The sequence below is a fragment of the Eleutherodactylus coqui genome, chromosome 8 (genome assembly GCF_035609145.1).
Source record: "Eleutherodactylus coqui strain aEleCoq1 chromosome 8, aEleCoq1.hap1, whole genome shotgun sequence".
Classification (NCBI taxonomy): domain Eukaryota; kingdom Metazoa; phylum Chordata; class Amphibia; order Anura; family Eleutherodactylidae; genus Eleutherodactylus; species Eleutherodactylus coqui.
This window is the reverse complement of record NC_089844.1, coordinates 178,282,673-178,295,032: the sequence shown is the minus strand read 5'-3', so window position 1 is coordinate 178,295,032 and position 12,360 is coordinate 178,282,673. Positions and strand designations below refer to the sequence as shown.

The 12,360-nt window shown below is 46.9% G+C and overlaps 1 protein-coding gene across 3 annotated transcripts in view; it reads left to right on the top strand.

The window, feature by feature from the left end:
- LOC136577249 (uncharacterized) overlaps positions 1-7,661 on the top strand; it is a 31,876-nt gene extending 24,215 nt beyond the window's left edge. For all 3 annotated transcript variants that reach the window (XM_066577074.1, XM_066577075.1, XM_066577073.1), the window contains 2 exons: positions 1,666-1,739; positions 7,097-7,661. In XM_066577074.1, the coding sequence (XP_066433171.1) occupies positions 1,666-1,739; positions 7,097-7,431 (409 nt within the window). In that variant the 3' untranslated portion in view covers positions 7,432-7,661. The remainder of the gene's footprint in view (positions 1-1,665; positions 1,740-7,096) is intronic.
- Positions 7,662-12,360: the final 4,699 nt, after the last annotated feature.

Sequence of the window (12,360 nt, the reverse complement as noted above, 5' to 3'; positions counted from 1 at the left end):
CTGGAATCGGCACGTGACGGGGCGGAGCTACACGGAGCCCCATAGAGAAGAGGAGAAGACCCGGACTGCGCAAGCGCGGCTAATTTGGCCATCGGAGGGCGAAAATTAGTCGGCACCATGGAGACGAGGACGCCAGCAACGGAGCAGGTAAGTATAAAACTTTTTATAACTTCTGTATGGCTCATAATTAATGCACAATGTACATTACAAAGTGCATTAATATGGCCATGCAGAAGTGTATAGACCCACTTGCTGCCTCGGGACAACCCCTTTAATGAATAACAATATGCCAGGGAACTCCAGTCAGAAAGTGGATTAAAATATTTATGCCTTCAATCTTGCCGTGCTGTGCAATTTATAGGCGTTTATTGGGCTTTGTATGAATAACTATCACAAGTCCCAAGCTATAGGGTTTAGAGCTACATGAGAATCTGCTGTTTAACTGATGTTACTGTATATGCTGTTGCAGGGTCTGTTCCTCCGCTTTTCACTTGGCACATTTAATTATTCAGGACAGCTTTTATGTGGAGATTTCCTCAACAGCTGCCTGTAATTTATATTGGGGTCATTGCTGTCTGCCTCCTCCAGAACAGCAGCAATTTATTGGGGGTCCCCAACCCATGCACCGCCAGTTGTCAGATGGCTGGGCATATGAGAAGTAGCCCATCACCTCCAAGGCCCACAGCCCCTCAACAAGCAGACTGCTGATGCTTATCAGCGGCGCCCAGTACCTCCAGCACACAGGCGTACATACAGGGGAGTATCCCAGCCAGGCCTCTGCCCACAGTCGCTATTGGGCCACTGCTCCATCTCTCACAGGCCGCGCACAGATCTCCAATCTCAGGGGAGCTGGACGAGTGACTATTATGTGAGTGTCTGTCTCTCACACAAGCGCTCACTGCGCATCCAGACCTCTTCAGCCTGCCACCGCATGCACAGCCAGAAGGATTTAAGTGCTCCATTCAGGGCACAAGCCAGACCGGAAGTTCGGTGGCGTGCGCTGGTGCACCCAGGCCTCACCAGGCTGGGCAGAAGGCAGAGGCTAGCGGCATGACCACGGGCCAGACCAGGGACCAGAGCTTACAGGGCAGGCTCAGCAAGTCCACCAGCAGTCCCAGCACCACACCTATCAGAAATATTCAGGATCTGGTCAGGAGAATGAGCATCCCACAGGCGCTCAGTCTCGGCACATCCTGCCATGTTGATGGTTAGCCATTAAGTAAAGCTTATTTTTGTAAAAAAAAAAAATCTGGTCTGTTTCAGTCTGCCAGCTGCTATGCCATCCTCAAACTGTGTCACACCACCACCCGCGACAGAGGTAGCACAGCGGAGGGGCTCAGTGAGGCTGCCACAGTGGTGAGGGGATGCTTTTAGGCACCCATAGCTTAGGAGTCCAGTTGCAACTCTAACCATTATGGCTACGCTCCTGGCCACAGGCTGTCATCACTGCACAACAAATACTCTGTGAAGTGAGTCAACCATTACTGTCCATCCTGTATATTGCTGAGTGTGAGAGGTGGAGACATTGAGGTCCTGGACACTACAATATTACAATACTCTCTATCAGGTAGACATTCCTCATGTAACTTATCCTCCCCGTCACACAGGGGCATTCCTGGGGGGCTTTTATCATTTGTTATTGATAATTTTATATTTATTTTCCAGTGCTGATTATGATCTGAAAGACCCTCAAAGAGAAGAACTGAAGACATTTCTAGAGAACTGTGTGATAATGACAGGTAAAATATAATGACTGCTCCGTGCTTAGAGAACAAGTAGAAAGCTGCAAAGAGATATAAAACTAGACTTATCTGAGCAAATTGTGACATAGGTGGAAGACGAGAGAATCATACAGGATAATCCATCTGTGGAACATAATACTCTGTTATCTATCAGGTGTAATAAGTATCAGCTAATGACATCAGAAGGTGACATCAGCTGAGAACTTCATGTCAGTCACTGACTCACCCATAACTCTGCAGCAGGTAAATTTTGTACTAACAGTGTAAGTAAGAGGGTACCAAACACACAGTAGTTAACACAGTGCACCCCTAATACAGGGCCAACCACGGTACACCCCTAATACAGTGCCAGCCACAGTGCACCCCATCACACAGTGCCAGCCAAAGTGCACCCCTCACACAGTGCCAGACAGTCTACACCTCACACAGTGCAAGTCACAGTGCATCACTCACACAGTGCCAGCCACAGCGCTCCCCTTACACAGTGCCATCCGCAATGTACGCCTTACACAGTGCCATCCACAGTGCACCCCTCACACAGTGACAGCTACAGTGCACTCCTCACACTGTGCCTACCATAGTGGACCTTTCACACAGTGCCAGCAACAGTTCACCACTCACACAGTGCCAGTCACAGTGCACCCCCCACACACCAATTACCACAATAAACCTTCCACACAGGGCCTACCACAGTGCACCCATCACACAGGGCCTACCACAGTGCACCCATCACACAGGGCCTACCACAGTGCACCCATCACACAGGGCCTACCACAGTGCACCCATCACACAGGGCCTACCACAGTGCACCCATCACACAGGGCCTACCACAGTGCACCCATCACACAGGGCCTACCACAGTGCACCCATCACACAGGGCCTACCACAGTGCACCACTCACACTGTGCCTACCATAGTGCACCCCTCACACAGTGCCTGCCACACGCAACCATCAAATAGCACCTACCACAATGCACCCCCCACACAGTGCCTACCACAGTGCATCCCTTCCAGTGCCAGCCACAGTGTGCCCCACACACAATGCATACAAAAATGTACAGTGCCAACCACAGTGCACCACTCATACAGTGCCTGCCAGAGTGCACCCATCACACAGTGCCTGCCACAGTGCACCCCTAACACCTAACCCTCCAACAATGCATACCACAGTGCACTCCTCACACAGTGCCTACCACAGTGCACCCCACACATAGTGCTTACCACAGTGCACCCCACACATAGTGCTTACCACAGTGCACCCCACACATAGTGCTTACCACAGTGCACCCCACACATAGTGCCTACCACAGTGCACCCCACCCACAGTGCACCCCACCCACAGTGCCTACCAGAGTGCACCCCACCCACAGTGCCTACCAGAGTGCACCCCACCCACAGTGCCTACCAGAGTGCACCCCACCCACAGTGCCTACCAGAGTGCACCCCACCCACAGTGCCTACCACGGTGCATCCCACACGCAGTGCCTACCACGGTGCATCCCACACGCAGTGCCTACCACGGTGCACCCCTCACGCAGTGCCTACCACGGTGCACCCCTCACGCAGTGCCTACCACGGTGCACCCCTCACGCAGTGCCTACCACGGTGCACCCCTCACGCAGTGCCTACCACGGTGCACCCCTCACGCAGTGCCTACCACGGTGCACCCCTCACGCAGTGCCTACCACGGTGCACCCCTCACGCAGTGCCTACCACGGTGCACCCCTCACGCAGTGCCTACCACGGTGCACCCCTCACGCAGTGCCTACCACGGTGCACCCCTCACGCAGTGCCTACCACGGTGCACCCCTCCAACAATGTATACCACAGCATACTCTTCACACAGTGCCTACCACAGTTCCCCTCACACAGTGCAAGCCATAGTGCACCCCTCGCACAGTGCCTACCACAGTGCACTTCTAGGACAGTGCCTACAATAGTGCACCCTTCACACAGTGCATACCGGCGGTGCTAGGATTGCTGCCTTGCTGACAGTTCTGGTGTTGGTTTTGGAGATGGTTCTACAATTTCTAGCTCAGTGGTTGTGGTATTTAGCCTGGCTGGATAAGGAGCTGAACTGCTGTTGATTATCACTCTTTCTACTGAGGTTGCAGTCAGAGCTTGGTTCTAGGTTGCTCAGTTACATGACGCATCTGAAAGCTAAGTGCTGCATTTGTTTTCTTTTCAGTTTTGGTATTCTTGTTTTCTTTCCCTTTCCCACATAGGGTCAACTACGGGATGAGGCAGGCGGTGAGGGCCGTTGTTATCGGGACGATTGCCCTGCTTTCAGGCAGCATCCTTCCCTGAGTTTTGCTTATATAGGGACGGTGTTTCCCATATTTTGGTTCTATTTTCTGTTGTCATTTTGTTCTTTTGTGTTTGTGGGAGATCTGCGGGCGATAGATCCAGCGCATCCAGGTTGGACGCGACAATTCTTCGTACTGTGCCTGCCACAGTGCGCCCCTCCTGGACTTTGCTGTGAAAAGTAGCCTCCCCTTCCAGTGCTTAGTAAGTTATATAGGTGAGCTACAAAAATACTAAAATTTAGGAAGGCAAAGTTTAACAAGCTTAGAGATGCCCTTAAGCTTATTGACTGCAACAATGTTCTCAAAAATAAGAGTAAAGACAATAAATAGGAAGTGTTTAAAAACATCGTAAATATTTACACTGTAGAAATATGGAAAAAAAATAGGTGGAGCAACCCGTTTGACAGGAAATGGGATAAAATGGAAGTAGGAAGCTAAATTGCTGCCGCGAGGTGAAGTTTTCTTGTAAATAGAAGTTACTTCCCACCCTAAATGACAATATACCCGATGTGGAGCAATGAGTTAGGAAAAAGAAAAAAACATTTTTTGAAAGGCTGAATGTGGCATAACCACTTAAAGATACAAATGGTGTATCTTGAAACAGAGGTCCTTAGGTACTCGGTTTCAAGATACACAGTTAACATCTCTAGATGTTTGTGCCACATTCACTCTTCCAGAAAATAAAATTTCTTTTACATCAAAAATTACTGTGAAAGGTTTGTTCCTTACAGGAATAAAAGTGCTAGGAATAGGAGAAAACTAATGTGGCTCAATAAAAAGATAAAGGGGACAAAAAGAAAGTGTTTAAACTACTAAAACAAGAAGGCAGCAAAGAAGCACTAAAAACCTATAAGGAAAAGAATAAATTATGTGAAAAGAAGACAAAAGCAGCAAAGATGGAGACATAGAAACTTATTGACAAGCACAGTAAAACTACCCTAAACTGTTCTTCAATTATATAAATAGTAAAAAGATTAAAACTAAGAGTATTTGCCCTGTAATAAATAATGTAAGAAAAATTGTAGAGGGTGATAAGGAGAAAGCAAATCTATTAAATAGTTGTTTTTTTTTCTCCAGAGTATTCAGAGGAAGATGAAATGTCAGATGAGATGCAGAGTGATAGAGTAAATGTTTCACTAAATGTCACTAGTCTAACCCAGTAAGTAGTGCAGAACCACCTTAAAAAGATTAAAATAGGCAAGTCCCAATGGCATACACAAGGTCCTAAGGGATTTAAGTAACGTGATACACAAACCTTTGTTTCTTATATTTAAGGACTCAATAGTGACTGGTTCTTTTCCATTGGATTTGTGCACAGCCAATATGGTACTGAAATTCAAAAAAGGGGTTAAAAAAGTGAACCTGGAAACTACAGGCCAGAAAATCTTGCTTCTATTGTGAAAAAAATGTTTGAAGGGTGTCTAAGAGATGCCGTCCTCGAGTATCTCGAAGAAAGCAGCTGTATAACTGCATATCAGCATAGGTTTATGAGGGAATACAGAGGAAATGCATGTCACCGCTACACACTAAATGGGAATCATACTAATACTGTCAAGGGAAAGGACTTGGGGATTTTCGTTAACAATAAACTTAACTGGAGCAACCAGTGTCAGGCATCTGCTGCCAAGGCAAATAGGATCATGGGGTGCATCAAAATAGATCTAGGGGCGCATGACGAGAACATTGTTCTCTTTTACAAGTCATTGGTCAGATCACTCAAGGAATATTGTGGACCGTTTTGGGCCTCAAAGTATTCAAGAAGGACACATCAGAGCTTGAGTGAGTACAACGGGGGCAATTAAAGTAAATCATGGAATGGGTAGACTACAATACCCTGAGAGGTTATCAAAATTGGGATTATTTTGTTTAGAAAAATACAGCTGAGGGGCGACCTAATAACCATGTTTAAATATATCAGAGGACAGTACAGAGATCTCTCCCATCATCTATTATACCCAAGACTGTGACTGTAACAAGAAGGTTCCTCCACAAACATAGAAGGGGGTTCTTTACAGTAAAGACAGTGAAACTATGGAACTCTGACTGAGGACGTGCTGATGGTAATATTATATGTTATAATCATTAATAACTTCAAAAGGGTTGTTGATTCAGGAATTATTCTGATTGCCAGATTGGAGTCAGGAAGGAGTTTTTTCCCTTGAATGGGGAAAACTGCTTTCTATCTCTTTGGAGGTTTTTTGCCTTCCTCTGGATCAACATTGGGGGTAATAGGTTGAAGTGGATGAACATATGTCTTTTTTGGCCTTACATACTATCTTACTATGTCACATAGTAATATGTAACATGCTCAATTTTGCTGCGCATTTGTGCACAAATGGTCCTCATAGAAGTCCATAGGGGGTGCGCAAATATACGAATGCGTGAAACACTGCATAATTCCCTGAAACAGAAATACATCTGGAACTCATTAGCCATTTAGACTGCGGTGTGTTTGTCTGTTGCACCCAAATGCCCTGCGTGCATAAAAAAGTATAGTAAAATACACGCACAAGAAAGCCTCCTGTATAGTGCAAATATGTTGCTCTGAGGTGTGTGCAAAAACACATGGCCCATGTGAAAGAGCCCTAAGGGGCCGTTTTCTTGATTGAGTTTGCTTGGGCAGCCTGTTTAGACAGCAGATACATCGCTGGCTCACTCAAACGAGAAATTGTTTAGCTGTTCACATTCGCTATACAAGTGAGAACTACTGAGCGATCAGTATTTAAACTGAACAATAAGTGAACAAGCCAATGATTTTTATGCTGCAAAAAACGGACATCAAGCGAAAAGTGAGCGATTTATCATTCGTCGTTTGATTTTTCTGCATTTACACCGAATGATTATCGTTCACTTAAGCTCATTTGAACAATTTTTTTTAATGATAATTTGTCTAAAAGAGCTTGAAGCCAGTGTCTAGCTTTGTCCTTGGATGTATAAAGTATTCATCATGTGAGGTGCTGCAGTTCATGTGATAAATGACAGTAAGTTGTGAGCTTGTATCAAACAGATTACTGATATGACAGCTGATCGCCTCTGTGTCTTTTGTAGGAATATTTCCCATCGTTGTCATCAGCAAAAAAGACAGTGGATTTGTTAAACATCTCAAAGAGGAGTTCAATAATATGGGATCCAAGGTTATTATACCCATAGAGAACTACACCAAGGAAGACCATGACAAAACTCAGGGAAAAACAGAAGAAATCCTGACAATTATCCACAAGGCCCTAGAAGAGGTCACATCCCGCCTGGGACAGGAAAGAAACTCCCAGAGAGACGGGAGGCAATGTAGGAAGTTTCTGCTGGAGTATATATACAAGGCTGACCAGAAGAAGAAAGAGGAACAATGGAAAATAGAGGAGGCGAGAAGAAGATTGGAGAAGTAGCGAAATAAAAAGGGCAAAAGAACAAAATAAGCCCAGGCCATGCCGCTTATTCTAAGACGTTAGTTGTAGCTGATGAGAGGAAAGTCTGAAAATATTGCAAATACAGTTACTTCTCCATTGATGTGCATGGAGAATATAGCTACAGTGAATTAAAATTGACATTTATACCCTAATCTGTGGAAAAATGAATAGGAATATATAACACTAAATATTAAAACACTTGTACATCAGAGCATGCTGTATTGTTTCTTACTTCAAATTTTTGCAGGAGAACCTGCATATTGTACTATATGGTCGAGAATTTTGTGAATAATCTACGCAGAAAGTTTGAAATAGCGATTCTGATGCTAATCTCATAATTATATATAGAGAGCAGAGCAACCACATAACTACATATACAGAGTAGAGAGATCCCATAACTATATATAGAGAGCAGAGCGATCCTAAAACTATATATAGAGAGTAGAGCGACCCCATGACTATATATAGAGAGAAGAGCGTTTCAATAACTATACATAGAGAGGAGAGCGACCCCATAACTATATAGAGAGAGGAGAGCGACCCCATAGCTATATATACAGAAAGGGGAGCAATCCTATAACTATATATAGAGAGGAGAGCTATCCTATAACTGTATTTAGACAGCAGAGTGATCCTGTAACTATATATAGAAAGGAGATCGATCCCATAACTATATACAGACAGCAGAGCGATCATATAACTATATACAGAGAGGAGAGCGATCCCATAACTATATATAGAGAGGAGAGCTATCCTATAACTGTATTTAGACAGCAGAGTGATCCTGTAACTATATATAGAAAGGAGATCGATCCCATAACTATATACAGACAGCAGAGCGATCATATAACTATATACAAAAAGGAGAGTGTTCCTATAACTACACATAAAGAGGAGAGCGATCCTATAACTATAGTTAGCAGCAAAGTAGATCACAAATCTGCTAGGGACTGGGGGGGGGGGGGGCAGGTGTCAGCTTTAGAAAAGGGGTGGGATAAGTGACTGGGAGTAGGTAGCGCTGGGAGAAAGAGGAGGAGAAAGTGGTGTCTGGGGTGAAGAGGAAAGAAGACATAGACGACTGCTTGGAAGAGGAGGAGGAGAATGGATTACCTCGTGCAGCAGATCCGGGAAGCAGTAGCAAGCAAGGGCCCTCTGTCATTTGAGAACATGGTGGAATAGGTGCGGTGCCAACTGTTCCAGTCATGGACATCAGCAGTGTTTCTCAAGCAGAAGGCAGCGGCGAGGTCTGGGGTAGGCCGAAAGAAGAAGAAACCGCCCAGCATTGCTGAAACCCAGTCTGGCGGCCAAGAATGGAGGGCAAACAGCAAGTCCTGGGACAGAAGGCAGAGTGGCCATCAGGAACAGTGAGACGGCAGTGGCTGCGGGCAGAGCGAGCAGCAGCAGGCGCATGGCAGAGCATCAAGCTCTGCAAGTAACAGCGCAGCGGTGTCAGGTGGAGGAGCGGTGGTGAAGAGTGCTAAGTGCAGCATGGGTGACCCCTGGCGGCTGTCCGGCAGGCGCTATTGGCGGCAAAGAGGTGCACTTCACGTGGTGCTGAGGATGTGAGGGTGCAGGAGCAGGGAAGCGAAAGTAGTTCTGGCTACAGGCTCACAGGAGGATTGTCGGAGGGGGCTACGGGAGAGAGTCCCTATTGAGCCCAGTGGAAAGTTACAGGAGGGGTAGTGGGCATGGGAATAGCAATGAGGGGACGGCAGCATGGTATCTGCAGGTAGGAGGGGGATAGTGCATACACCTATGAGGATGTGCAGGAGAGGAGGGGGGAACTGGGGACATACATAGAGAAGGAAGACAGGGTTTTTGTCAGAAGGATTCCTCAGGGGGGTTTAATAGCAGTAGAGCCAAAAGAAGGGGGGAGGAGAGGAGGTACATTAATCTTAACAGCAAGTCGGGGGATGGGCTATTGGGTAGCATCAGAGTGGGGGCAGTCGGCGCAGGGGCCCTGGGAGCAAGTAGGAGGGAGGCATTAGCAAGGATTGTGCAGGGCAATAGGAGGAGATGCAGGGCTGCCAGTTCATTTTCATCTGTGTCCACAGTGGACAACAGACGCCACTGGAAGGATGTGCGGCAGAAGACGAATATGCAGTCAGAAGCAGTGCAGAGAGGCGGAGAGCATCCTAGCCAAGTAGCAGGTACGCAGGGCCAACAGTCACCATCGACGATGTCGCTGGCTTATCCAATGGATGACGGAGGAGAGGCATAGAGGCACACAATTAGCAGGATCTTCAGCCCTGGGGGCTTCAGGAAACCAGAGTTTGAGGCATCATGGTGCCTCCCATACCTGATTTGCAGAGCGGTACGCAGTGTGACGGCAAGAGGCCCGCCAACCATCATCACCCAGACCTTCTCTTCCCTTGGCAAGACCAGAGGTCAGAAAGGCTGGTGAGTTTTCATGTCGCAGGGTTTGGGATAGTGTTGTTTCTGTTGCTGATAATAGCAACAAGGAGTTTATGTTAGCGCTAAAAGCACCGATAAACCGCTTTGCGGCGAATAGAAGACTTCCAGTGTCCTATTCATATCCAGGGGGCGCAGGCCTGCCTGACGGAAGAGGGTCTTCTCACACATCCGGTGGCTCACCCAAGGGGGCGAGCTCAAGGAGCGAAGAGTTGGTTAGTGAAGGCCTCAAACTCACAGATTCTATGTTTTGCGGTGTCGCCCCTTTAGGCGAGGATTTGGCGGATGATATCGTGAACAAAATTAGGAACAATTTTTATGTTGACATTTGGTCCTTGCTTTCAGTCGAGCACGTGGCAGTGGGCAAGGAGCATTTTTCGCAATGTGAGCTGATAAAAAGCGAAGGTAGCTAAAACTCTTAGCAACTGTCTGCAGGCTTCTCTGATCTGGCACACGTGGTATGCCAGCAGCAGCCTCAAAAAGGCTTGGAGCTACTCGTTTATGTCAATAATATTCATAACGCGTACCACTTATACGGTGGTTCCATATGGTGGTGCTACGACGAGGATTTCAGGAATCTGGCATCGGGGATGTGGTCCATGAGCTGCGCTACCAAGGCAACTGATGGGTGGATCCAATTTATCTTAGCTCAAAAAACCTCAGAAGTAATTTTTTTCCGAGCAGTGCCACAGGCGCCGGTGTGAAACCGGCGGCTGAGGCCCCAAAGCCCAATGGATCTTGTTGGTCTTTCAACGAGGGACATTGCCATTTCTATGCGTTGTTTAAATTCAGACACGAATGCTCAGTATGTGGCGGAGCTCACGCGGTGGTCCGATGTTTCCATAGAGAGTACGTAGGTGCAACCACTGGGACCTCTGGCACAGCAACGAGTGAGCGTCGGGTACCTGGAGCCATGGTTTGACAGGTACCACAAGACTTAGGAGTCAAAGCTGCTTAGGCTGGGCTTTTCGGAGGGTTTCATCATTCTGCATGTCCCTGGGATGTCGCTTCTGCTTAGCCCAAATTTGAAGTCTGCTATCGAGAACGTTGCATTAGTTAGGGAAAAGTTGATGAAAGAAGTTGACCCCATACGAGAATTTGTTAGCTTCTCCTTTAGGTTTGGTACCAAAGAAGGAATTGGATAAATTCTGGCTACTACACCAGCTCTCTTTTCCGGGAGGTGACTTCGTAAACGATGGAATTTCTAAGGAGAAGGCGGCAGTATCTTTGGATCGCATGTTTTTTCTGGTTCATCAGGTGGGCATAGGCTCCCATTTAGCGAAAGCAGACATTGAATCGGTCGGTCCAAAGGAATCTCCAGTAGGTAAATTTTTGTTGGCATCTTTTCGGGCGTTGATGCTTAAGGCGGGGGTATCACTGTCAGAAGAAAAAACACTTGGCCCATTGTCACGCTTGGTGTTTTTAGGAATGGAAATTGACTCGGACAGGGTTTTCCATTTACTGGCGGATAAAATAGCTCGGTTAAGACAAACCGTAAAAGCGGTCGACAGTTCCTGAAAAATGACACTGCATCAGATGCAGGTGTTGCTGGGATTGCTAAATTTTGCATGTCGGGTGATACCTATGGGCCAGACTTTTTCTCCGTGCCTGTCTTTGGCGAGGAGAGGGGCAAAGGAGCCATTTTATTCGTGTGGCTAACCTGCACACGTGGGGCGTTTTTCTCCCAATGTTCAACAAGCAGTTCGTTTGCCAGACAGAGGTGGTTTTCGGATGCGCCGGGATCCCTTTGTTTTTGGGTTATTTTCGGGGACCACTGGTGGAGGGCACCCTGGCCAAGGTCCTGGCTTGAAAGGCAGTGGGTTAAGAATATTGCGCTGCTGGAGCTATTTCCAATTGTGGCAGCGATGGGGGCCTGAAGAGCAGAGTTGGTAAACAGGAGTATTTGCTTTTGATCAGACAACAAGATGGTGGTGCGTGTAGTAATAAAACAATTGGTTTCCTCGCCTCTGGTGCTGACGCCTTTTTGGCACATGGTGCTGTGATGTTTACAGTATATTGTAAAGTTTAGGGCCAGGCATGTTCCAGGCTGCCAGAACAGGATGGCTGATACTCTTTCTCGCTTTTTAGATGGAGACTTTCAGGGAGCTGCACCCGACAGCGGACGTTCACGGGGCACGTTGCCCTGCAAATATTGGTAGCGGAGACCACTTGAAAAAGCTATAACAGCATTTGGTTGGTGTGGCTGATGGTCGCTGGGGGCATTTTTCTGGGAGGTAGCATGCGCGGTCGGTTAAGTTAAATATATTGACAGGTTTACACAAAAGGGGTTGTCAGTGGGGGTGGCAAAGAAGCACCTTTCAGGCATTGCATTTTTTGTTGCGGCTTCACTGACTGCGGGATGGGATGAAAGATTTTGGTTTTGGCCAAATCCTAAAAGGCTGGAAGAAAGAGCAAAGATTTGTTCATGGCAGGTGTCCGATCACTTTTGAGATGCTATGCATGATGTTAAACGTTTTGGAAGAGGTAGGCTCGGAC